The sequence below is a fragment of the Microcaecilia unicolor genome, chromosome 2 (genome assembly GCF_901765095.1).
Source record: "Microcaecilia unicolor chromosome 2, aMicUni1.1, whole genome shotgun sequence".
Taxonomy (NCBI): domain Eukaryota; kingdom Metazoa; phylum Chordata; class Amphibia; order Gymnophiona; family Siphonopidae; genus Microcaecilia; species Microcaecilia unicolor.
Window position 1 is genome coordinate 631,356,968 of NC_044032.1, and position 26,879 is coordinate 631,383,846.

Consider the following 26,879-nt stretch of genomic DNA (forward strand, 5'->3'; position numbering starts at 1 on the left):
CTTCCTATCCTGCTTGTTCTCAGAGAACAAAATAATTTAAAATCCAAATCCATCAAAGATGATAACCTTTTTTCATACCACCTTAAATTATTCTTAAGTATTACAACCTGCACAGAATACAGTTTTCTACAGAAATGGTAAAAGTACTAAAATAATGAATTTTTATCTTAGCATGCAATGCGTGATGGAGAAGCCACTATTGCACAACACCGGCTATATTTCAAAATACAAAGTATTTTTAAAGAAATTATGCACAGAATGATCTGTACACATTTAAATGTCAGACACATGAATAAAAAACATGCTAGGAATTTAACATTTGCACATACAAACTAGACTGGCAATTATTATTTGCTGTTACTGAATGTCAAGCTACAATTTTTAAAAAATGCAGATTACTTGAGATTGAATACTTATCACACATTTAATTTCTATAAAACTGCCAGCATTACTGGTAAGCAAAATCCTGTAATTGTGAGAGGACATTTGAGAAAGGATACAGACATGACTCTTGAGGTCATTCCGCAAACCCCTGCGCACCAGGTCATATGCTTCCTCCTTCTTCCCTAAACAGTTCAGTGTTAAGCCCTTCATCGCCAGTGTTTCTGAAAAGAAATGAAGAATTCAAAGCAAATGTACTAAGATATCCTTTATCATACATAAGAGAGACAAAAACAGAAAAGGATGACAAAGGGCTTTCAGACCCATGTAGCCTTCATGGTTTCCTACCTCCTGCTCACACTGCAAATCTCACAACTCTCTGGAACCTTGTTTTCCTACATTAAGCATTTTCATTTCTTATGCCTTCTTAAATTCAAATACCATATGTACTCTGCATGTTTGTATTTGGAAGCTGTTAAATGCACGCACCACCTTTCTGTGAAGACACATTGCGTATTACTCCTCAGTCTACTCTCCTTTCAGCCTTATATTAAGACCCCTTATCCTGGAACTTTTTTCCCCAGTAAAAAAGTACTTTCTTCAGCATTTATTACCCTCTACATATTTTTTTGTCTAGTGAATTTAGTTCTTGAATAAAGGTGGAAAGGGGATATTAGCGGTATACAAGAATTGAATTGCAATTAATATCACAAAAATATAAAGGGTGGCATTCAATCCAAACATTCAACACATTAAAAATCCACTGCATAATCCAAAAATACAGCTGATCTTTCTGCTTATAACAAATCTATAAATTTCTACTCAGGGTAGGAAAAAGCCTCAGCTCGGTAAAACTCCCTTAATTTTTTCTCTCTCTCTCATAGTTATTTCTCTCTTCAAAAATAAAGTCATTCTTAGTGAACTCTCAAGTAAAACTCATATGTGTAACCACAGCCCCAGTCCGACTCAGCCAGCATTTTGCAGTCTATAGCACCACTGTGTCAGGGAGAGCATAAAGGACTCTGTCGAGGTAATCAAAACTTTTTTCATTTATTTTTTATTGAACAGAAAAAAAAAATAACAACAACAAATCAATAGTGTTATACCTAACTCTTTGGTACAAGGCAAATGTTCAATAGCCAAAACAATGTAACATCAACAGTGTTACACCATAACTCTTTGGTACAAGGCAAATGCTCAATAGCAATCAAAGAACCACCACCACCACCACATACCCTCATTAAACAGGACTTCAGGATCGGGTAGTCCATTGAACATAAGGTTCCCAGATTCTATCAAAGTTCAATAGTCGATTACAGCTCAAGGTCATAAGTTTAGACATGTGGCACACCTTAGCCAAGACCTGTGCTCTGGTAGGAAGCGTCAATTGTTTCCAGGCAGCAGCTCCCATGATAAGATAAAATTATGCCTTAACTTTTCTTTCCTTTAGTTGCTGCAGATGAATCCAGAAACTGGTGGGTTGTATCCATCTACCAGCAGGAGGAGATAGAGAACACTGAAGTGAAGGCAGTGATGCCGGATGACCAGCCCCCCAGCCATTCAGTATACATCTCATCACAAAGCAGAAGGAAAAGTAAACCACTGAAAACCTTCCTCACAACCTAGAATCGCAGACTAACAGTACGCAATATCAATGACGTGTCATCTCTTTTTTTTTTCTTAATGGAAAACAACTGCACCTAAAAAGGATCAAAAGGCTCCAACAAAAAACAACCTGATTTCACACAGAGCAAAATAAAAAATGCGGCTGAAAAGTAGAGATATGCTGAAGCAACTGCTTCCTTCAGCCACCGAGCTATAGTCACTTATAATCCTAACAACGGAACTCATTAGACATCTGCAAATAACGGATGAGAACCCAACGGACATCCAACAGCCTAAGCTGTGCAAAATTCTCTGGAAAATCCTCCTTCCGAAACAAAGGAAGAAAAGGAGGCCAATTGATATGGAATGCTGAGATGATCTTTGTCAAAAAGGACAGAACAGTCCGCAAAGTCATACCCGACTCAGAGAACTGAAGAAAAGAATCCAGACACAACACTTGGAGCTCTGACACTCCACTTTCAGGGTAAGATCTTTGTCAGAAGCCCAAGCCTTCTGCATAGCCCGCTGCACCAGATTCAGGTGCAACAGAGGACAAAGGTGAAGAACTCCCTCCCCCCCCCCCCACACAAAAAACGTGCCACATCCAAATGAGCTGCAAGGAAAGAGCCCGATACACACACCTTGTAACAGGCCAGAGCCGCAACTTGCACCCGGAGCAAGTTATAGGCCAGACCCTTCTGCAATCTGTCCTGCAGAAAGGACAACAGCTGAGATACTGATGTCAGCAATGGCGGTCATGCGTGAACTGAACACCACACCTCAAAGTACGTCACACTCGGGCATACAGTGCCGTAATAGACTGCTTTCTAGCCAGAAGCAAAGTGGGTGTTACCACGTCCGAATAGCCCTTTTTCCTCAATCTCGACCTCTCAAAAGCCAGAATCAAAATGGGAGAGATCCTCCATCTAAACAGGACCCTGATGCAGGAGGTCAGGTAGTACTGGAAGTTGAAATGGTGCCTCCATCAGAAGGCCGACCAAGTGCACATACCAAAGACAGCGCGGCCAATTCGGAGCCACCAGAACAAACAGCCCGTAGCAGCCAATCCTGTGGAGAACCCACCTGATCAAGATACACAGAGGGAAGACGTAAAGGAGAGCTTGCAGCAGAACATCTAACCCTGAGGATCCGAGTTCTTTTCTTCTACTGAAAAATCTGTCCACCTTGGCGTTCGCCCTGGTCGCCATCAGATCGATCTCTGGCATTCCCCACCTCTAGCAAATCTGACAAAACGCCTCTGGCGCCAGCTCCCATTCTGCCACATCCAGGAGATAGCAACTGAGAAAGTCTACCTGTACATTTCACTGGCCTGCAATGTGCGCTGCCAACAGGCACAGGACATATGTCTGCCCACTCCAGGTCACCAGCCTCTGTGAACAACGTTGAACTCTGCGGGCCGCACTGCTGATGTATGCCACTGCTGTCATGTTGTCCAAGAAAACACCAACTGCCTGGCCCTCCAGCAAGTCCTGAAAGGCGTTACAGTTGCATGCAGCCTAATGATGGGCCACGCCGCTTCCAATGCAGTCCACAGCCCCTGCGCGTAATGGTGGAGACAATGAGCCCCCCACCCTGAGATGCTGGTATCTGCCACCACGTCCCTCTGTGGAATAGCCAACAGCATCACCCGCCACAGCTTGGAGTCACAAAGCCAACAGCTCATGCTGCACTTCACCTGGGGCAACCACGGAAGCCATCTCTGTTACTTGGCAACCTCAACAAGCCGTGCACCTGAGAAATGAGCTTGACCTTCCTGCCCTCTGGCAAGAATACATGGCTCAGCACAGTGTCAAATCAGACACCAGATAGTCCAAAGACTGGGAGGCAACTAGGTGCCTTTTTGGAAATTTGATCACCCAGCCTAGAGATTGTAAGAATGCCAGAAACCAGCTTGTAGCCAGGCAACTTCCTTGCTCCTACGCTGCACGAATCAACCAGTCGTTCAGACACGAGTGTACCCAGATACCTTCCTTCCTAAGAACCGCTGCTACCACCATCATATCTTTGGAGAAAGTGCGAGGAGCAGTAGCAAGGCCAACAGAAAGAGCCCAAACTGAAAATGTCACTCCAGGATCACAAAACAAAGATACCACTAATGAGGAGGCCAAATATGGATATGCAAATAAGCCTCCTTCAGGTTAGGTAAGAAATTCTCCCGGCTGTTCCGCTCCTACCACAGACAGCAAGGTTTCCACGTGGAAATGCCGAACCCTCAGGAATTGGTTCACCTTCCTGAGATTGAGAACAAGACGGAAGGAGCCCCCTTTTAGGGGCGCCACAAAATAAATGGAACAACCCGTGCGAACCTCGAGTGAAGGCACTGACACCACCACCACCATCCCCATGGCCAACAGAGACTGTAACGTGGCATCAATCGCTACTCGTTTTGGACGCCATGGTGCACCGAGACACCAAAAAGGAATCACTAATGGGAAAGAAGAATTCTAGTCTGTAACAGTCTTTGAAAAGATCTAGAACCCACTGGTACACTCTTAGTAAAAGAGAGTCAGCCGACCCCCTATCTGAGACACCAAAGAGCAGATCTGTGCTCCATCATTGTCTGGAATGCCCTGTAGTCCATTGTCTGGCGGGAGCACCCGGGGTCATCTTCTCACTGCAAAAGGTAAGAGTGCTGCTGGAATGTGGTGTGTTGAAATACCTTAGCTGCTTGAACCGGATGGTATCTCCAAGAATCCCAAAACCGAGGCCTCGATGTAAATCCTTCACAATCTTCTCAAGGTCCACCCCAGATAGCAGTTTAACCCAAAAGGGCAGCTTAGTAAGACGCTGTTTAAATGCCATATCTGCCGTCCAATGGCGAAGCCACAATAAACGGCGTGAAGTGACCGCCAGCGCAATCTGCTTGACTGGGGCATGCACCAAATCATATAGACCGTGTGCTAAATAAGCAAGGCCTAACTCCATGCAGGGCACTACGGCCGCCAATGATGAGGTCAAATCCTGGTCCTGCTCCAACACTTGCTGAAGCCAATTAAGGCACGCTCTGGCCACATAAAAACTACAAATAGAGGCCTGCACAGCAAAAGCAGACACCTCAAATGAACCTTTCAAAGAAGCCTCCAGATGCCAAGTCTTGCAAGTCCTTCAATGCCACTTCTCCACCAGGAGTGTGGTCTTCTTGGTGACTGTCATAAAAACATAAGAGTATCCATACTGGGTCAGATCAATGGTCCATCTAGCCCAATATCCTGTTTTCCAAACAATGGCCAAGCCAAGACACAAGTACCTGTCAGAAACCCAAATCGTGGCAACATTCCATACTACAAATCCATTGGCAAGCAGTAGCTTCCCATGTCTGTCTCAATAGCAGACTATGGACTTTTCCTCCAGGAATTTAAGCCTTCTTTAAACCCAGGTACGCTAACTGCTGTTACTACATCTTCAGCAAAGAGTTCCAGAGCTTAACTATTCATTGAATGAAAAATATTTCCTTCCATTAGTGTTAAAAGTATTTCCATGAAACTTCCTCAAGTGTCCCCTAGTCTTTGTACTTTTGAAGCACCCTAAAGTACAAAATACAGGAGCTGGAGGGAATCCATCAACCAACTACTGGCAATATAGACATACTGAATGGCTGAGGGGCTGGCCATCTGGTCTCACTGCCTTCACTTCAGTGTTCTCTATCTCCACCTGCTGGTAGATGGATACAATCCACTAGTTTCTGGATTCATCTGCTGCAGAGGCTAAGGAAAATAAGTCGCCAATTTCAAAAAGTTTCCGGGAAGAGTTGGCAGTTTAATATTCAGCAAGCCACAGTCCATGGACTTAGGTACTGGACTGCCTACAATTTCTGTCAGCAAAGTAAACACTATATCCCAAAACGGTTGCACTCTAGGACAGGACCGCGAAATATGCACAAATGTACCCCGCTCCCCACACAAGCACCAACAGATGTCCAACACAGCTGGGTACATATGTTTCAACCAAACTGGTATGAGATACCAATGGTAAAGCATTTGGTATCCATTTTCCACAATAATGCTAGCTATAAACACGCGTAACAAATTCTTAAACATCTTGTCCCACAGTGTAGGCTCTGTCTTCCCAGCAGCCTCTCCCATCTAAAGGTATAGGGGATAGGTTTTGCTTGCTGTTGTATCAGTGCCCTATAAAATCTGGATATACATCCCCGTCTACTTGCCCCATTCATAGCCCACTTGAGATAAGAGGTGGGCCCTTCAGAAGCTTAAACAGGAGGAAACCTAATGAAATCAAAAATCTACCTATAATAAAAGAGATCCCCAGGGTGCAACCCATATTCCTCCTCCAAGTCAGAAAAAGGTAACACCTGATCCACATCTAAAAAGTGCCTTAACTGGTAGAGTCCCTGAGCCTCCCAAGTGTGATAAATTGGCTCAGTTGCCCCGGGGTTAAACCCCTCTGCCATGGATAAAGGTGTCGCTCGTAGCCTATCCCGAAGCAGACGCAAGCGACCCTTGACCCACAGGGTTATAGTTAGTTGGACAAATGGACTGGCTAGCTGCCCCTGGGCTTTCAATGCTGGTAGAGGCAGCTTCGGCACTCGGCCCAAGAGTACATCCCACCCCCCACAATAGAGCTTGTTCCATTCAAACCCAGCTCTTGGAACCATCCCTCTGCCAGTTCAACAGTCCCTGCAGTTGGGCTGCAATATAATGCCCCCCCCCCCCCAATTGTGCAGCTTGTGCAATGTCACATGCTGAACTCTAGGGGGTCTATGTTTTCAAATATATCAAAACACCTTAGGATGCAAGTTCCAAAAAAATGTGCTCTGGCAGTGATATGGGAAGAACTGTAAACAAATATCTTGATCGCATGGACTCTGTCAAGCCAGGTGCCTGCACATGTTCCAAACAGTCCAGATCATCCCATAGAGTCTTGGGCAAAGGGGGAAAATTAGCCTCATAAAACATCCTATAATCTGCTGATAACTGGACCCATAGGTAAATATAGAGCTCATCCCTGACAGTGAGATTAAAAATTTCAGACTCATCCATCTTAGTTTTGAACCCTGAAATTTTCCCATACGGATACCAACCCCACCCCCTGTCAAGGGCTCTCGCAGGTGAGCCAGATTTAATAGGACATCATTAGCAAATAGTAGTAATTTAGCTTTAACTCCCACCCCCCACCCCCCCACCCCCACGCACAAAGGCAATCAAAACTTTTTGGAAGCAGTCTTTATCAGCTCAATCAACATAGCACTACAATTTGGTAGCCACTTCCTGATCACCCAGTTTCAATATTCTAGAATTTTTGTCAAGTAACAGTGTAAGTTGCAATTGCTGCAAAACACTGCAGCCAGACTTATTTTTGATGTTAGCAAATACAAAAGGGCATCCCCTCTATTGATAAAATTACACTGGTTGCCAATTAAGGTTCATGTTGAATTTAAAATTGCATGCCTGGTTTTTTGTATGGTCTACCTCTCTTAGATGATTTCTTACACGGCAAGAAGGTGTGAGACACATTTAGCTACTATATTGACTTTGCACTATCTGGCAATGAAGAAGGTTCACAATGATTGCAAAAAATAGGGGAGGATTCAAGATGGCCGCCGTGTATACCTGAGGTACCTGCAGTCTCTCTGAGTTAGTGCAATTTGATAATGCAGAGGCGCAGGGGCCGTCCTTCCTCCACTGCTCCTTCGCGACAGAATCTTCCTTCTAACCAATCCACACTACAATCTTTCATTCAGAGAGCTCCGATACCATTATTTTCGGGAGGCAGCCTGCTGGTCGGTTCAGGGGTAGATGGAGAGCCAGGACCTTCCCAAGGGCTAGAGCTTTTGCTCAGCCCCGACCGAAGTGCTCCTCCTCCTCAACCCTCTGGGAGTAGCACTCCTCTGCTGGCGTCTTCCCCCCTTGTGGCTGAACGAGGCACGGGGGAAGCAAGACAGGAGGTGGAAACAACAGTTGAGAGGGCTCGGCTTGGAGGAGAATTGCACAACCAGAGGAATGGAGCATTAACAGCATCTCCAATTACAATGGCAGAGAAACTGGAAGGAGGACAAGGAAAAGATCCACTTACTGAGTCGGAGGTAAGTTTAATTTTCCTACTTTTACTGAGAAACCCAAGGACGTTACCCTGGATAGTTTGTGGACTTTAATAATGGACTTGGGCAAAGCAATTTGCCCACAGATTAAACAATTGTCTCAAGAAATTTCAAATCTAGATCTTAAGACTAAAGATATTGATTCTAGAGTGGACATCTTAAAAATTCAAAATGAGGAATTAAAAAAAGAAATTAGAGAGACACAATTACATCAAGAAGTCATGACTAAAGACTTGATATTTCTCAGAAGAAAAACTGAATTCCTAGAATATTTGACAAGAAATAACAACCTTAGATTTCTGAACTTTCCTAGACAACCAGTGATATCCCCAAGAGATATGCTACGGAGATATATTAAAGAAATTTGGGGATAAAAACTGGTTATTAAGACTAGTTTTCCAGAATAGAGTGAAGAATTTCCTAGGATTAAAAATTAGTGTATTTCCTGATGTTACCACACGCAGAAGAGAAGGCGTAGATTCTTAATGATGAAACCTGGGGTAATTCAAATGGGGGCAACTTTTTTTCTTAGATACCCCTGCAAATGCGTAATTAAATATTAATCAAACAAATATGTGTTCTTTGACCCCATTCAGCTCTCAACCCTTTTAACATCAAAAGGAATTGTGATTGGAGAAAGATAAATTGCTCTTTAATAGAATATTTTTTTGTGGTATCATTAGGATAATCAGGTGTAACGAATTCCTAAAAGAAAGTGTCTTTAGTATTGTTAATATCCATATCTGTATATCTTGACTCCTTCAATGTGGACTTGAGTATTAATTGGTGAAATATGTTAATTAGAAACATTTGTTTTCTTTCTTAAAAACTTGCATGTAAACCAATTTACTTTTCTGTACAAGTAGATTTGCTTGTGATTATATAGTAAATTCAATAAACAAAATTAAAAAAAAAAAAAAGGTTCATAAAGCTTTAAAAACATTTTCAAAATCTCTGAAGGTTTGACTTAAGATATCAACTTCATTTAGTTGAGAATTATAATATTATGCAACAAATATGTAAATAACATATCTGTAATTCACCCAGAATTCACATGGAACCAGGCAGAATATAAATCCATAGAACAGATTAGACGAGGAGGATAACATATGTTGTGCAACACATGTACCTATCTGCCTTTATACAACTACCCAGGGGAAGCAAGTGAAAAATGTACAGGTGCTCCTAGGCAGGTGTAATTTTGTGTACATGTATGAGCTGGTAAGAGCATCCTCATGTACACTCATTTTATAAAATATATCCATAAGTTCCAAGCCTACTCTCAAAAGCCTATGCATCTACCATGTTAAAAAAAAGGGGGTATTATGACTTCTATGCAGATTCATATAAAAACAGGTACAGAGTTGGGTCTCATAAAATACCCCCCAAAGTGGTCTCATCATTGACTTATACAGACATATAACCAGACCTCCTTGTCTCACACTGTACACGATAATTCTAGTCCACCATTACTTTTCCTCTTCCCTTTTTTATTTTAATGGCATTCCTTTCCTAATTTTTATTTTATAGACTTTATGTAAACTGCTTTGCTTTATGTGGTATATTAAATAGAATAAATCATAACCACTGCATCCTTAATGTCAGCAAATATCACTCTTGTTTCCAATTTACTCTAATTCTTGACAGGATGTGTACACAATTTTTTTAACAGGCTAAGTTCAGGTTTGAGAACTGCTTAACAAGAGTACCTCAGCAAGTATAATGCAGTGGAAGTGCTCCTCATCTTGTGACCACGGTACCTGGCCTACACCTCTGCCATGCATGTTCAGTTTCGCTAAACCGAGCATCTACAGGGGGCAGGGCTCTCCTATGCCTGCTTGGTTTCTCAGAAGCCAAGCATGCACTAGGAGGAAAGACTGGCAAGGAGATAGCAGTGGTTGCAGGTGAAGCAGCACTTCTACTAGTGGGGTTGGGAACCTCACCAGTTCAAATATGTAGGGGGGTCATGGGGTGGGGGGGGGAAGAGCAGCAGGACGAGAAAAAAAATTTACACCCCCCCCCCACCACCACCACGTGCTCTGGCATCCATGAAATTGGAGATCTGGCTACGTGCCTGGTAAGTGCATGCACATGTGTACAGCTTTGAGGGAACACTGCCTTGAATCGCTCTCATTTGGTGGTGTGAGTACCTCATCGTCCCTTCCCCCTCCTAAACCCTTCTTGTATTGCTCTCTCCTGGGTTTCTGCACCATTTGAATCAAACCTGGACATCTACATACGTGACCATTGCTTCATCTTTTTATCCTCATTCCTTACGCTCTCTGTAGCGGCATGGATCTCACAGTCCCCTCTTAAATACTGCTTATCAAAACACTGAAAGAAAACAGCCTCAAATTCTCATAGCAGCCTGTTGGTCACTCTTCGACACTCAGCATGAACTAAGTTTATCAAATACTGATATCAAATAAATACATGGAAGATGAGCGCTTTTTTTTTTTTTGCCATAATGTTGCAACAATATCATCAGCACATCCTTTTCTTCTCAATTTTGGCCTCTCAAAAGCCAGGCAGGCCGTAAGACCAAAGTCGAAGGGACTCTGACGGAGAAGTCTGTGATTCACAGGAAGGCAAACGGTTTGCCTACCAATGAGTCAAGCACGTTTGGCCTAGCTTCCTGGGCCAATCCGGAGCAAACCGAATGATTCTATAAAGACCTCGACCTATTAGAGGTTGGGAACACAAATCTGGGCCGACTCCGGCCAAGGCTGAAGAACAGTAAATACGCCTTCTGAACCGTCCTCCCTTCTTCTGCCGAAGAACCTGGAAACTCAGACAGTGTGACGTGTCGCCATGGAATCTATTAGGAATGTGCCCAACCTCTAAGTTACCAGCTGGAAGGTGTCCAGTACCAGAGCTCCAATTCCGTTGGGTCCAGCGAGTTACTGCTGTGGAAACCCGCTTGCCCATTGACAATTTTCACTAGGTAGGCAGCTGAAAGCTGCTACAAATGTTTTTCTGCCCAGTGAAATAGAATGCGTGCTTCCGTTACCATAGGAAACAACAAGTGACACCCTGCCTGTTAATAGAATCTTCTGCCATCATGCTGACTGAGAGAACCCTCCAAAACAGATTAAAAGACTTGCGGAGCATTGTGTAACACTCTGAGCCCCAGCCAACTGGACTGCCGCAGCATTGCTGTGCAGCTCCATAGACCTTGAGCAGTGTGTTGAAGACAGTGGGCTTCCCAACCCGTCAGGCTGGTATCTGTCTACAGCTATCCAAAGAGGAGACACCAGAAACACACCTCTGAGGAGCTTGTTCGGTTGAAGCCACCCCAACATACTGTGCTTCGCCAGAGGTCTCCATGTGAGACGCTAATTGTAGCCCTGAGAAACTGATGACCACCAGGACAAGACAGACTGCTGGAGCGGACACATGGGAGCTCTGGCCCAACACACCACCTCCAAGGACACCAGTGTAGAGCCCAGCAATGGAACATAATCCCAAGATCGGGGATTCAGAATTTGCAACAAGCAGCAAATTTGTACTCTAAGCTTGTGCCTTCTCCGTTCTGGGATAGACACTTGGCCCCAGGTCACACTGAATCATACTCCCAGATACTCCAAAGTCTACATTGAGCTGGATGACTCTTATACAGATTGACAACCTAGCCTCGAGATGCAAAAGTGCATGACATGGCTAGTCATTTGACACTCATCTGCTCCGATGAGGCCCTGATCAGCCAGTCATCCGACAGGGATGCACTCTGATTCCCTCTTTTCTCAGGAAGGCAGCTACCACAATCTTAGAAAACCCAAACGGCATCGCTTGAAACTGAAAGAGATGCTCTAGACTTGCAGGCAAAGAAAACGTCAGTGTGGGAGCTAAAGAGGAACAGGCAAGTAGGCTCCTTGAGATCCTGAACCGCAGGATACACCCCAGGCGGCACCGCTCCAGGGACCAATCCACAGGAGGAGGATCTGGATCCGCTACCCAGGGGTTGGGGCCTGCTCCAGCAAAAGCCGGGGTATTACGCCTTCCTACCAGCAGGGAATTCCCCACCACCACCCAAGTAAATTGAGAATGAAACGAGGATTAACTGTCAATTTGTCCTGGCAGGAACAGCTATGAGAGCAAATTTATCCACTTTTGTGCTGGAGGGGGGGAAAGGAACAGCACCTGTAAAATGCTCCCTGATAGAAAGGCAGACCGATTGAATAAGCCACAATCACCCACTAGAAAAATAATCCAGTACCCCTGGCTCAGCTTCTGGCTCTGCAGCCTGTGCCATCAGCGTGCTCTACTCTATGGCAGACGCACGCTGGCCTGCCCCTATATGTGCTACTGAAGGGAGCAATTTTGGAAAGCCTGGGAGCTGCAGGGGAAGCCTGTGGGGAATACATCCAAACAGGGTGAACAGGCAAGAGGGGTGGGGGGGATGGGGACCAAACCAAAACTGCACAGTGTCACTAAGAAGTGCGACTAGGGGCTGCTCAACCAGAATGATCCCGCGATTGTGACCTGGGAGCGAATGTTAGGCTCGACCACACTGTATGGCCACAGACAGCAGAGTGGGGAGCTAAGCTAGGGACAGGAGTAGGTCAAGAAGAGCCCAATGTCCCATCCTGCACATCCTTTAAGGCCATTCAACCCTCCACCAGCAGGATGGAGTTGTTTTTTTTTTTTTTTGTGCTTGCAGCCACCAAAGAATCAACTTAAAATAATGTAAGTCTCCCAAGCGTGTCCTGAGCAAAAGAAAGGAGAGTCTTGGCTGAGGCCACCCTGAGACTGGAAGCTGGGGTGGTCCATTGACCCAAAATGTGCTTGTGCATTGCCTCAAGTACAGAGAACGCTTTAGGCGGCTTCCAGTACGCTAGCCATCCCAGGAGTAGAGACTGAGGGGTTTTGTGACTTTGAGATATAAACATTCAGAGCCTCTAGAGCCTTAGCCATAAAGGAAGTCAATTCCTCCTTAAGGAAAAAAGTGTTAACTGCTATAGGAACATCCTCTTCAGCCAGAATCTCTCCCTCCTCAACTACCTCAGCAAAAACAGAAGGTAGCAGGGGCATAGCTCCGTGGGGGGGCCTTAAAGGATTTTAACACTCATGCTAAATGATCCCTCTGACTCTTATGCTTCTCAGTTTCTCACTTTAACATCCTCCTTCAATCATCAACTGTGCTCCACTACCGCCACTAACCAGACTGGCCACTGCCTTGATCTTATCTTCTTCTCAAACTGCTCACTCTTCAGTTTCTACACCTCAGCTCTTTCCCTCTCTGACCATCAACTGAAAACATTCACACTTAAACATCTTCCCCTCCGGCCCATCAATCTCAACCAATACATTTAGGAATCTTCAGATTATTGACCCTTCTACTCTGTACTCCTAGATTTCAAATCTCTTCTCTACCACTATGTTATCCAAATCTGCCATACTACTCTCTCCTCTGCTCTGGATACTTTCACTCCTCCTGTTCCCCGTTCTGTAAGGTGTACCACACCCCAGCCTTGCTGACCTCTAGAATCCGCGTACCTATGTTCCTGTGCCCGATCTACTGAACGCCTTTGCTGAAAATCCCATGCTCATGCTGACTTCATACATTTCAAATTCTTGCTGACCCACCTTTCAGTCTGCTCTTTCACTTGACAAACAGACTACTACATCCAGTTGACAAATTCTCTTGGCTCAAACCCTCAATGTCTCTTTGCCACACTCTTCTCAAAGTATCTTCACCTCGTCCCCAGACTCTGGCTGAGTACTTTCCTGATAAGGTCACAAGATTAACCTTGGAATTTTCAACCAAGTACTCAGCCAGAGTCTGGGGACGAGGTGAAGGTACTTTGAGGAGAGTTCAGTGTGGCAAAGAGACGTTGAGGGTTTGAGCCACGAGAATTTGTCAACTGGATGTAGTAGTCACCACCTCCACCTCTCCTTATCTTAGTCCATTCTTTCAACACTCCTTTAACCCCCACCTCCTTTTCTTCCTTTTCTGAAATCACTGAAAAAACTGCACATTTCTTTCCTCCTCGAAACCAACTACCTGTTCCTCTGATCCTATTCCCACCCATCTACATAAGTACGTAAGTACATAAGTATTGCCATACTGGGAAAGACCAAAGGTCCAACAAGCCCAGCATCCTGTTTCTAACAGGGCCAATCCAGGTCACAAATACCTGGCAAGATCCCAAAAAAGTACAAAACATTTTATGCTGCTTATCCCAGAAATATGCAGCCAGAAGTTTCCCAAGCCTATTTAATAATGATCTATGGACGTTTCCTTTAGGAAGCCAACCAAAACCTTTATTAAACCCCACTAAGCTAACCGCCTTTTCCACATTCTCTGGAAACGAATTCCAGAGTTAATTACACGTTGAATGAAGAAACTTTCTCAGATTCGTTTTACATTTACTTCTTTTTTAGCTTCATTGCATGCCCCTAGTCCTAGTATTTTTGGAAAGAGTAAACAGATGCTTCTATCTACCCGTTCCACCCACTCATTATTTTATAGACCTCTGATTATCTCCCCCTCAGCTGTCTTTCTCCAAGCTGAAGAGCCCTAGTCGCTTTAACCTCTCTCTTCTACTGTCATCCCTTTTATCTGTTACATCCTCAATCTTTCATTTTCCATTGCAACTGTTCCTGATGCCTTCAAATATGCCATAGTCACACCACTCCTCAAAAAAACCTTCATCGAACCCTACCTGTCCATCCAAATATTGTCTCATCTCCCTCCTCCCTTTCCTGTCCAAGATACTTGAACGTGCTGTCACCGCAGTTGTCTTGACTTTGTTTCATCCAAGCTATTCTTGATCCTCTTCAATCTGGCTTTCCCTCTTCATTCAACTGAAACAGCACTTGCTAAAGTCTCCAATGACTGTCCTGGCCAGATCCAAAGGTCTCTTCTATCCTCATCCTTCTTGATCTATCTGCTGCTTTTGACACTGTTGATCACAGCCTACTCCTTGATATGCTGTTCTCACTTGGATTTCAGGGCTCCATTCTTTCCTGGTTTTCCTTCTTATCTCTCCCATCGTACTTTTAGTGCATACTCTGGTGGATCCTCATCCACTTCTATCCCACATTAGTTGGTGTACCTTAGGGATCTGTCCTGGGACCTCTTCTTTTCTCCATCTATACTTCTTCCCTTGGTACTCTGATCTCATCCCATGGTTTTCAGTATCACTTTTATGCTGATGACTCCCAGATCTACCTCTTCCACATCAGAAATCTCCGTAGGAATCTAGGCCAAAGTATCAGCCTGCCTGTCTGACATTGCTGCCTGGATGTCTCACCGCCATCTGAAGTAACATGACCAAGGCTGAGCTTCTATCTTTCCCCCCTAAAACCAACCTCTCCTCTTCCCCCATTCTCTATCTCTGTGGATAACACTCTCATCCTTCCTGTCTCATCAGCTCGTAACTTTGGGGTCATCTTCGACTCCTCTCATCAGCTCATAACCTTGGGTTCTCTTCGACTCCTCTCTCTTCTTCTCTGCACATATTCAAACAGACTGCTAAAACTGTCATTTCTCTCTCTATAATATCACCAAAATTCATCCTTTCCTTTCTGAGAACACTACCAGAACCCTTATCCACACTCTTATGTCCACTTAGACTATTGCAACTTGCTTCTCACAGCCATCTCTCTCCCCTCCAATCTGTTCAAAATTCTGCTGCATGACTTATATTCCACTAGTATTAGCCCTCTCCTCAAGTCACTTCATTGGCTCCCTATAAGTTTCCGCATACAGTTCAAACTCCACGTATGACTTACAAGTGCATTCACTCTGCAGCTCCTCAGTACATCTCCCTCTTATCTCTCCCTACACTCCTCCCCTAAGAAACTACCGTTCACTGGGTAAATCTCTCTTACCTGCACCCTTCTCCTCCACTGCCAGCTCCAGACTCCGTTCCTTGTATCTTGTTGCACCATTTGTCTGGAATAGACTTCCTGAACCTGAACCTGTACGTCAAGCTCCATCTCTGGCTGTCTTCAAATCTAGGCTAAAAGTCCACCTTTTTGATGTCGCTTTTAACGCCTAAACCTTACTCACTTGTTCAGCACCCATTTTAACATTCCCACCTTTGTAATCCCCTTCTCGCTTAGTTGTCCTGTCCTAGTTAGATTGCAAGCTCTTTCAAGCCAGGACTGTCTCCTATATCCAGTGTACAGCGCTGTGTACGTCTAGTAGCGCTACAGAAATGATAAGTAGTAGTAGTAGGGGTCCACCCCCCCCCCCAGTCGAATGCACAGCCAAAAAAAAAAAGGGGAGAAGGTACTTATTTGTCCATGTAATTAGCTCTTTGAGCAGGGACTGTCTTTCTTCTATGTTTGTGCAGCGCTGCGTATGCTTTGTAGCGCTATAGAAATGCTAAATAGTAGTAGTAGTATAGATCAGGTTGAGGTTACATTGGTAAATATTAGGGCTGCACACTGATTAAAATTTTTAATCACACGATTAATTGCATAAAGCGTCCCGTCCCCCCTCACATTTCCTCCCGTACAGTGCAAATTATCAGAACTGACACATTTCAATTACTAAAGCAGTGGTTCCCAAACCTGGTCCTGGAGGCACCTCAGCCAGTCAGGTTTTCAGGATACCCACAATGAATATTCATAAGAGAGATTTGCAAGCACTGCCTCCACTGCATGCAAAACTATCTCATGAATATACATTGTGGATATACTGAAAACCTGACTGGCTGGGGTGCCTCCAGGACCAGGTTTGGGAACCACTGTACTAAACTGAAAATAAAATCATTTTTCTTATTTGTTGTCTGGTTATTTTATTTTTCTAATTATCTTGTTTCCCTCTCTCTGTACTCTGAACTCTGTTTCCAGGGTCTACTGTCCATTCACTATTTCTTTTCTCTACTCCTTTCTTCATTCCCTGCTCTATATCCATCTTTCATATCCAACTTTCTTCCATTTTTCTGCCTCCTTCTCGAATCTATCTAGTTTTCAGCTCATCCCTTTCCCACCCATCCATGGGTGGCATCTCCTGCCTTCTCTGTGCATTTCCCTTCTAGTCCCATGTCCACCATCTCCATTCTTTCTTTTTTCTTTCTTCCATCCCCCAATTCCAACATCTCTTCTCTGCCTCTCTTCTCTGCCATCCAGCATCACCCCCTTTCTCTCTCTTCTCCAACTATCCATCATTGTTACTTTCTCTCGCCATCATCTACAATCAACTCATCTCTCTCTTTTCCCCCTCACCATCCAGCATCACCAATCTCTTCCCTCTCACACACCATCACCATCTAGCATTGCCCTGTCTCTCGGACCCGGCCTTCCCCAACCATCTAGCATACCTCCATTTCTCCACCTCTCCCTACTACCAGTACCACAAAAACCAAAATCCCTCAGTGTCCCATCACTTTCTCTCCCCCACCCCCAACCATCTAGTACTCCCTTTTGTCTCCCCCTATACCCTGAACTGCTCAATCTCCCCCTCCCATATTCAGCATTGCTCAGTCTGTCCCGACCTCCCATATTCTACATTGCCACATCTCTTCCCCATCATATTATGCATTGCTCTCTTTCCCCACCCCCATATCCTACATTGCCCCATCTCCACCACCCCCTCCCCCCCCCCCATGGTCTGCACTACTGCTTCTATCTGCACCCTCCCTATCTTGCTTTGCTCCATCTTTTCGCCTCCCCATAGTCTGCACTGCTCCGTCTCTCCTACCCCCCCCCCCCCCCCAATATCCTGCAGCACACCATCTTTTTCTTTTCTCAGTGTCTGCACTACTCTCTCTCCCCACCCCACATATCCTGCATTGCTCCATCTCTTCCCACCTCCTCTATATTCTGCATTGTCCCATTTTGTCCCCCTGTCCTTTCCTCCTCCCACCAGCTCACTCATTTTATGTGGTCTCAAGTTTTTAGCTCTGATCATAGAAGCGTTATTTTTAGAGCACTGTTTGAACAGCACAGGGCTTCTGATCATCGGGTCATTAATTACCTCACTAGTTATTCTCATCTCTAGATCATTTATAAATATGTTAAAAAGCAGTGGTCCCAGCTCATACCCCTGAGGAGCCCCATTATCTACCTTTCTCCACTGAGAATACCAGAGTGCCCATTTTGCCCCTCGGTCATCTAGTGGTCCAACTAATTATTTTACCAGCTTCTTGCTTCTAATATACTTTTAAAAAAATTGTATTATATGTTTTTGCCTCCAATGGAATCTTCTTTTACAAAGTCTTTCTTTGCCTTCCTCATTAACGTTTTACATTTGACTTATGGTTTGTTAGAACTTGCTGAATCGCCTTTCCTCAATAAGGTAAGTCGATATACATCAGTCAAACAAGGGAAAAAAATCAGGAACACCATCAAATTGTAAGGAAAGGAGACTGAAAGAGGAAAAAAAGGAAAATAATGAAATAAAATAAAGTAAAAGAGTACCTTTCATTCCTTGTACTGTTTCCTATTATTTTCAATCGGATATTCTTTTAACTAACAGCTTCCGTCACCTCACTTTAACCATGCCGGCCGCTGTTTGGCCTTCCTTCCACATTTAATACATGGAATATATCTGGTCTGGGCTTCTAGGATGGAAGCTTTTAATAACATCCACACCTGATGTAAATTTCTGACCTTTGCAGCTACTCCTATAAGTTTCTTTTGACCATTCTCCTCATTTTATCATAGTCTTCTTTTTGAAAGTTAAATGCTACCATAATGGACTTCTTGTGTACACTCACTCTATATATCAGATCTGATTATGTAATGATCACTGTTATCAAGTGGCCCCAGCACCATTACTTTCTGCAACAGATCATGCGCTCCACTAAGGACTAGGGCTAGAGTAGTACCGCCCCCCCCCCCCCCACCCCACCATTGGTTCCTGAATCAAATGCTCCACAAAGCAGTCCTTGATTTCATCTAGGAACCTTTCTTCCCTAGCATGCCCTTATGTTACATTTATCCAGTCAATATCAGGGTAACTGTAATCACCCATTATTACTATTATGTTACCCAGTTTGTTAGCCTCCCTAATTTCTGCATCTATCTGTTCATTCTGGCCAGGTGTACGGTAGTACACTCCTCTCACTATCCTTTTCCCCTTCACACTTGGAATTTCTATCCATAGGAATTCCAAGGTGTGTTTTGTGTCTATTTAATTCAAGGCCCTCTAACGCATAATGCTATCCCCTCCACCAATTATGTCCACCCTATTGCTCCAATACAATTTGTATTCTGGCATCACAGTGTCCCATTGGTTATCTTCCTTCCACCAGGTCTCAGAGATGCCTATTATACCTATCTTTTCATTTAGTAAAATATATTCTCACTCTCCCATCTTATTTCTTAGGCTTCTGGCATTTGCATACAGACAATGAAAGCAATGTTTTTTATTCCTATTGACAGTAATAATATGCTATCTTTAAAATTTGTCTGCTCTTTATAGAAACCTGGTCAACTTTGTTATTGGGATGCCCCATCTTCCCTGTTATGGTGATATCCTTCAAGGATACCTTCTTCGAACCATGCACTTCTGCGTGTCTGTTTCTAATTTAAAAGCTACTCTATTTCCTTTTCAAACTTTGATGCTATCAGCCTGGTTCCACCCATCTTTCCGAATAGGTACCCCCTATACCAGAATATTGCTCAGTTTGTAACAAATCTAAAACCCTTCACCCTGCACCACTGTGTCATCCACGCATTTAAACTCTGGAGCTCTGCCTGTCTCTTGGGTCCTTCGCATAGAACAGTGAGCACTTCTGAAAACACTACCCTAGCAGTTCTGGATTTCAGCTTTCTACCTACAAGCCTAAATTTGGCTTTCAGAACCTCTCTCCCACATTTTCCGATGTCACTGGCACCCACATGTATAAAAACAACAGATTCCACCCCCTCCCAGCACCATCTAAAATCTTGTCTAGGTGATGCGTGAGGTTGCCACCTTCGCACCAGGCAGGCAAGTGACTAAGCGATCCTCACATCCACCCAGCTATCTATATGTCTAATGATCAAATCTCCAACAAAAACGGCTATTCTAATTCGCCACTCCTGGGGAAAAGCCCCTGGAGAAACATCCTCAGTGTGCGAGGATATTGCATCCCCCTCCCTCCAGCACCATCTAAAATCTTGTCTAGGTGATGTGTGAGGTCGCCACTTTCGCACCCAGCAGACAAGTGACTAAGCAATCCTTACAACCACCCAGCTATCTACACGTCTAATGATTGAATCCCTAACAAAAATGGCCATTCTAATTCGCCTCTCCTGGGGAAATGCCCCTGGAGAAACATCCTCAGTGTGCAAGGATATTGCATCCCCTGGAGGGCAGGTCCTGGCTACAGGATCACTTCCTGCCTCTTCACAGTGATGCTCTCCCTTCAGGTGACTTTCTTCTATGGCAGGACAGAGGTTGCCAGAGTGGAGGTGGGACTACTCTACTATGTCTCTACAGCCCTCTTCCATATACTTCTCTGTCTGCCTCAGCTCCTCCAAGTCTGCTACTCTAGCCTCCAGAGATTGGACCATTCCCAGAGTGCTAGAAGCTCCTTGCACAGAGTACACACACATGACTTATCAACTGGGAGATAATCAAACATGTGACACTCAAAGCAAAAGACTGGATAGCCCCTCTCTCGCTGCTGGACTGCTGCCTACATCATATTATTTGTGATTTCCTAATTAAGCTGCTAATGGAGTAGGAATATGTAAACTAAAGTCCCTTAAGATTGCTAGTTATATGCTAGGCTTTGCTATTATTAAATGTTATCACTAGGCTCCCCTCTATGAACCTAAGACTGTGTTTTTAAGATTTAATTACTGGCTGATGGAGATGACCTAATTAAATTTCTAGTCTCCTAATTAGTTCAAGGGCCCATAAATCAGAGATCATATCAGGGATGAATGGGAGGGAATTAAAGTCTAAACTGAGACATCTCAGGAAGACACTCAACTGTGTGAGGATTCTGATGTACAAAGAGAATTTGTTGCTCCCTTCCCCTCCATTATCCATATCTTTAATGCAATCGCTCAATCCTGTTATCACTACCCTTACATCTCCCCCAAGCAGGCTTAAATTCTTTGAAGAGGTAGTTTCTAGATTCTCTGGTAGTAGATTGGTCCAGGGAGTACTGTCAGGGCAAAACCCCAATGGGGATTTGAACTGATATTAGCCAGACTTCTACACACCAGATTAGCTAGTAATTTGAAGCAAGGAAAGATCAAAATCAAAAGACCCTGTCAGAGAACCTTCAAAGCCATCCCTTGCCCTTGAATTTCTACTACTAAAAATGCACCAGTGTTAAACGTAAACCTTTAGATTTCAATTGTTTTTAAATGAATTACTTTACCAAAATGCACCAGTGTTAAACGTAAACCTTTAGATTTCAATTGTTTTAAATGAATTACTTTACCAAAATGCACCAGTGTTAAACGTAAACCTTTAGATTTCAATTGTTTTTAAATGAATTACTTTACCAAAATGCACCAGTGTTAAACGTAAACCTTTAGATTTCAATTGTTTTTAAATGAATTACTTTACCAAAATGCACCAGTGTTAAACGTAAACCTTTAGATTTCAATTGTTTTTAAATGAATTACTTTACCAAAATGCACCAGTGTTAAACGTAAACCTTTAGATTTCAATTGTTTTTAAATGAATTACTTTACCAAAATGCACCAGTGTTAAACGTAAACCTTTAGATTTCAATTGTTTTTAAATGAATTACTTTACCAAAATGCACCAGTGTTAAACGTAAACCTTTAGATTTCAATTGTTTTTAAATGAATTACTTTACTAAAATGCACCAGTATTAAACGTAAACCTTTAGATTTCAATTGTTTTTAAATGAATTACTTTACTAAAATGCACCAGTATTAAATGTAAAACTTTAGGTTTCAATGGGGTTTAAATGAATTATTTCACCAAAATGCACAGCATGCACAAATACTAGCACAGTTTAAAACTCACCTCCATGTTCCGCAAACTTTGGATTCGAGAGGATCTGCTTACAGAACTTCAATCCATTTCTGTATTGTTTGTGTTCATAACATCTCTAAGAAAAAAAAAATATAAGCCATGAAGGGTCTAGTAAATAGACACTCACTGATTATTTGATCAGTTTCTTCCCACATCCACAGTTTTTTTAAACTAATTTTTATATCATATGCAATAGACATTCCATTTTTACATATTTTAGTCTATAACAAAAAAAATTAAATGTGCAAACTATCTCTGAATAGCAATGTAACTATCAAACCAGAGACCCAGTATGGCTATTCTTATGTCTGTATATGAGCAGTAAGTGCATTCTATAGTTATTACTAGCCCACATATATGTTTTGTATTATGTTGCTACAGATAATGTGGATTTACCTTGTCTTACAGATATTGTTTTCTCCATCTGCTGTTATTTAGTGTCTGGTTTTTAATACATACAGCATGGTATTTGCTCATAATTGTTTGTCCTTGCTATACAGCTCCTGTGACTCTGGGCAATCATTTAAACCCTCCATTGCCCCAGGTACAAATAAGTACCTGTATATGTAAGCCGCATTGAGCCTGCCAATGAGCGGGAAGCGCGGGGTACAAATGTAACAAAAAATTAAAAAAAATAAATACATGCACCAAATACATATATATACTTCTTGCCTCGTAATATTTAATTTATGTAATTCGCACAACATGGGGATGCACTTTACTCCATATATTTTCTTTGTGTCACGGTTATGCTGCATTTTTTACTCAATGTATCGTTGTTAGTTACTTTTATAGTCACTGTACCGCTATGCTAAATACTTTTTTGTACCAACCAACTCCAGTAACTGTCTTCCAGTCATTTTGCCATTCAGCGTGTTGATGATAATGGAGAATGAACTTCATATTTATTTTTTTTTTCTTTTGATTCATGTTAAAATAAATACATTTTGCCATTTAGTGTGTTTACTTATACTTTAATTCACATTTTTATTTTTTCTCTGTTTTAGATTATCACTGTGATTAATATATTCTTCTGCTATTCAGTGTGTTCACTGATTACTACTACTACTACTACTACTATTTAGCATTTCTATAGCGCTACAAGGCGTACACAGCGCTGCACAAACATAGAAGAAAGACAGTCCCGCTCAAAGAGCTTACAATCTAATAGACAAAATAAAGTAAGCAAATCAAATCATTAATGTGTACAGGAAGGAGGAGAGGAGGGTAGGTGGAGGCGAGTGGTTACAAGTGGTTACGAGTCAAAAGCAATGTTAAAGAGGTGGGCTTTCAGTCTAGATTTAAAGGTGGCCAAGGATGGGGCAAGACGTAGGGGCTCAGGAAGTTTATTCCAGGCGTAGGGTGCAGCGAGACAGAAGGCGCGAAGTCTGGAGTTGTCAGTTCATTGTGATACCACGGTAGTATCGCCAAGGTATTTTTTTTTCTCTTTTTCTTTTCTTAAATTGACAGTGTTTTACTTTATATTTTGTTTCTGCAACATACAAGGTATTGGATTTAACGTATGTAGACTCTGAGTGGCTCCTTTGTACTATATGATGTTTTTTACAGTAATGATCCTAGTTTTATTTCAAGTGGTATGCAATTTTGTTTTGTATAAAAGGTGTACAATTTTATTTTGTATGTATGGGATCCTTCTTCACTGAGTAATGGATTTTTTAAAATATATTTTAAGTTGCTTATCCTTATTTTAGACACATCAACCCTATAGCTTTTATGGAATTTTGATTTTAATATAAGCATGGTGCTGGGGCTGCTTGATAAGTTATCTTAATATCAGATTTGATGTTGGCTTTGGAGTACACACAGGAAATCCAATAAGTTAGCATTTAACTTTCAAAAATGAGAAGAACGGTAAAAAAAAAAAAAACCTTAAGAACGGTAAAAAAAAAAAAAAAAAAACCTTAGAGGAGCAGCTGCGAAGGTCAAAAATTTACATCAGGCATGGATGCTGTACAAAAACAAATATATTCCATGTATTAAAATAGGAGGAAGGAAGACCAAACAACAGATGGCATGGTTAAAAAGTGAGGTGAAGGAAGCTATTAGAGCTAAAAGAAAATCCTTCAGAAAATGGAAGAAGGAACCGACTGAAAATAATAAGAAACATCATAAGGAATGGCAAGTTAAATGCAAAGCGCTGATAAGGAAGGCAAAGAGGGACTCTGGGGGAAAAAAAAAAAAAAAGATTATGTTGGAGACAAAAACACACAGTAACATTTTTTTTTTTTAGTATATTAAAAGCAAGAAGCCGGCAAAAGAATCTGTTGGACTGCTAGATGACCAAGGGATAAAAGGGGCAATCAGGGAAGACAAAGCCATAGTGGAGAGATTAAATGAATTCTTCGGTCTTCACCGAGGAAGATTTCGGAGAGATACTGGTGTCAGAAATGGTATTCAAAGTGACAAGTCGGAGAAACTTAATGAAATCTCTATACACCTGGAGGATGTAACAGGGCAGTGATGGCGAACCTATGGCACGCGTGCCTGAGAGGGCACGCAGAGCCCTCTCCTTTGGCACGCGAGCCGTCGCTGGTCCGCCCACTCTCCCTCCCTCCGAGCACCAGGCCGGTCTCCCTCCCTCCCACCGAGCACCAGACCGGCCCTCCCTCCCTCCCACCAAGCACCAGGCCGCTCACCTTCCCTCCTTCTTCCAACCAACCAAGCACCAGGCCGCCCGCCGCCCCCCAGCACCAGGGCCCCCCCTCCTTCCAAATTTAAAAGGCGTACCTCGGGGTTAAGGCGGCGTCAGAAGCAGCGAAAAGCATGTTCTTTGCTCAGCGCGCCTTCGGCCTTCCCTTCTGTCTCTCAAGCTCTGGTCCCGCCCTCATAGGCAGGACCAGAGCTTGAGAGACAGAAGGTAAGGCCGAAGGTACGCCAAGCAAAGAACACGCTTTTTGCTGCTGCTGCTGACGCCGCCTTAACCCCGAGGTACTCCTTTTAAATTTCAGAGGAGGAGGGGGGGCCCTGGTGCTGGCAGGGCGGCCTGATGCTGGGTGCTGCTGGGTGGGAGGGAGGCCTGATGCTCGGTGGGAGGGAGGCCTGGTGCTGGGTGGGAGGAAGGGAGGCCTGATGCTGGGTGCGAGGGAGGCCTGATGCTGGGTGCTGCTGGGTGCGAGGGAGGGAGGGAGGTCTGGTGCTGGGTGGGGGGGAGGGAGGCCTGATGCTGGGTGCTGCTGTGTGAGAGGGAGGCCTGGTGCTGGGTGCTGCTGGATGGGAGGGAGGGAGGCCTACCTGGTGCTGGGAGGGAGGGCAGTGGGGAGAGAAGGGTGGCTGGACATTTGTGGCTGGAGGGGAGAGGAGGGTTGCTGGACATAGATGGAGGGCAAGAAATGAAAGAAATAAATGGAAAGGAAGCCCTGGAAACGGAGTTAAGAGACAGATAGAGAGCAGCAGAATCAGAGACTAGGCCCAATATGGATAGAAAAACAAAATCACCAGACAACAAAGGTAGAAAAAATCATTTTCTTTTCATTTTAGTGTTTGGACTATGTCCAATTTGAGAATTTACATCTGCTGTCTTATTTTGCACTGGGTATACTGGAGCTGTAACAGCTTACAAAAATGATTTATAATTTTAAAAAATCATGTTGTTTTTTTCTCCTATACTAGTATAATATTTTCAATGATGTCTGTTTATATGCGCCATGGCTGGTGTAAGGGGTGTGGCTATCATAGGGGTGGTGTCATATGTGGTGACCCCGCCCAAAATGAGTACCGGCACTTTGCGATAAATAATTAGATTTTGGGTTGCTGTTTGGGCACTCTGTCTCTGAAAGGTTCACCATCACTGTAATAGGGCAATTTAACAAACTGAAAAGTAGCAAATCTACTGGACCAGATGGTATTCATCCCAGAGTACTGATAAAATTGAAAAATGAATTTGCAGAACTATTGTTAGTAATATATAATTTATCTTTAAAAATCAAGCTTGGTATCAGAAGATAGGAGGGTGGCCAGTGTAATGCTGATTTTTTTTTAAAAGTTCCAGAGGAGATCTGGGAAATTGACCAGTGAGCCTGACATCGATCCTGGGAAAAATGGTAGAGTCTATTAAAAGAACAAAATTACAGAGCATATTCAAAAGCAAGGATTAATGAGACACAAACAACATGGATTTAGTGAAGGGAAATCTTGTCTCACCAATCTATTCCATTTCTTTTAAAGAGTGACCAAACGTGATAAAGGTGAGCCAGTAGATACTGTGTACCTGGATTTTCAAAAGGCGTTGGACAAAGTACCTCACTGAAAGACTCCAGAGGAAATTGGAAAGTCATGGAATAAGAGATAGTGTACTATTTTGGATTAAAAACTGGTTAAAAGATAGAAAACAGAGAGTAGGGTTAAATGGTCAGTATTCTCAATGGAGAAGGGTAGATACTGGGGTTCCCCCCAAGGGTCTGTGCTCGAACCGATGCTTTTTAATATATTTATAAATAATCTAGAGATGGGAGTAACTAGCAAGGTAATTAAATTCGTTGACACAAAGTTATTCAAAGTTGTTAAATTGCAAGAGGATCGTAAAAATTGTAAAAGAACCATACGAGACTGGGAGGTTAGGCGTCTAAACGGCAGATGATGTTTAATGTGAGCAAGTGCAAAGTGATGCACTTGGGAAAGAGGAACTCGAATTATAGCTACGTAATACAAGGTTCCACTTCAGGAGTCACCGACCAGAAAAGGGATCTAGGCATCGTCATTGATGATACGTTGAAACCTTCTGCTCAGTGTTCTGCTGCGGCTAAGAAAGCAAATAGAATGTTAGGTATTATTAGGAAAGGAACAGAAAACAAAAATGAGGCAGTTATAATGCCTTTGTATCGCTCCATGGTGCGACCGCACCTCGAATATTGTGTTCAATTCTGGTCGCCACATCTCAAAAAAAGATATAGT

At 43.2% G+C, this 26,879-nt stretch overlaps 1 protein-coding gene across 1 annotated transcript in view; it reads right to left on the reverse strand.

Moving 5' to 3' along the window:
• NAA15 (N(alpha)-acetyltransferase 15, NatA auxiliary subunit) overlaps positions 1–26,879 on the reverse strand; it is a 227,765-nt gene that overhangs the window by 147,944 nt on the left and 52,942 nt on the right. The window contains exons 2-3 of the mRNA XM_030191710.1: positions 21,960–22,044; positions 501–605 (exon numbers count right to left, since the gene is read on the reverse strand). Coding sequence (XP_030047570.1) covers positions 501–605; positions 21,960–22,044 — 190 coding nt within the window. The remainder of the gene's footprint in view (positions 1–500; positions 606–21,959; positions 22,045–26,879) is intronic.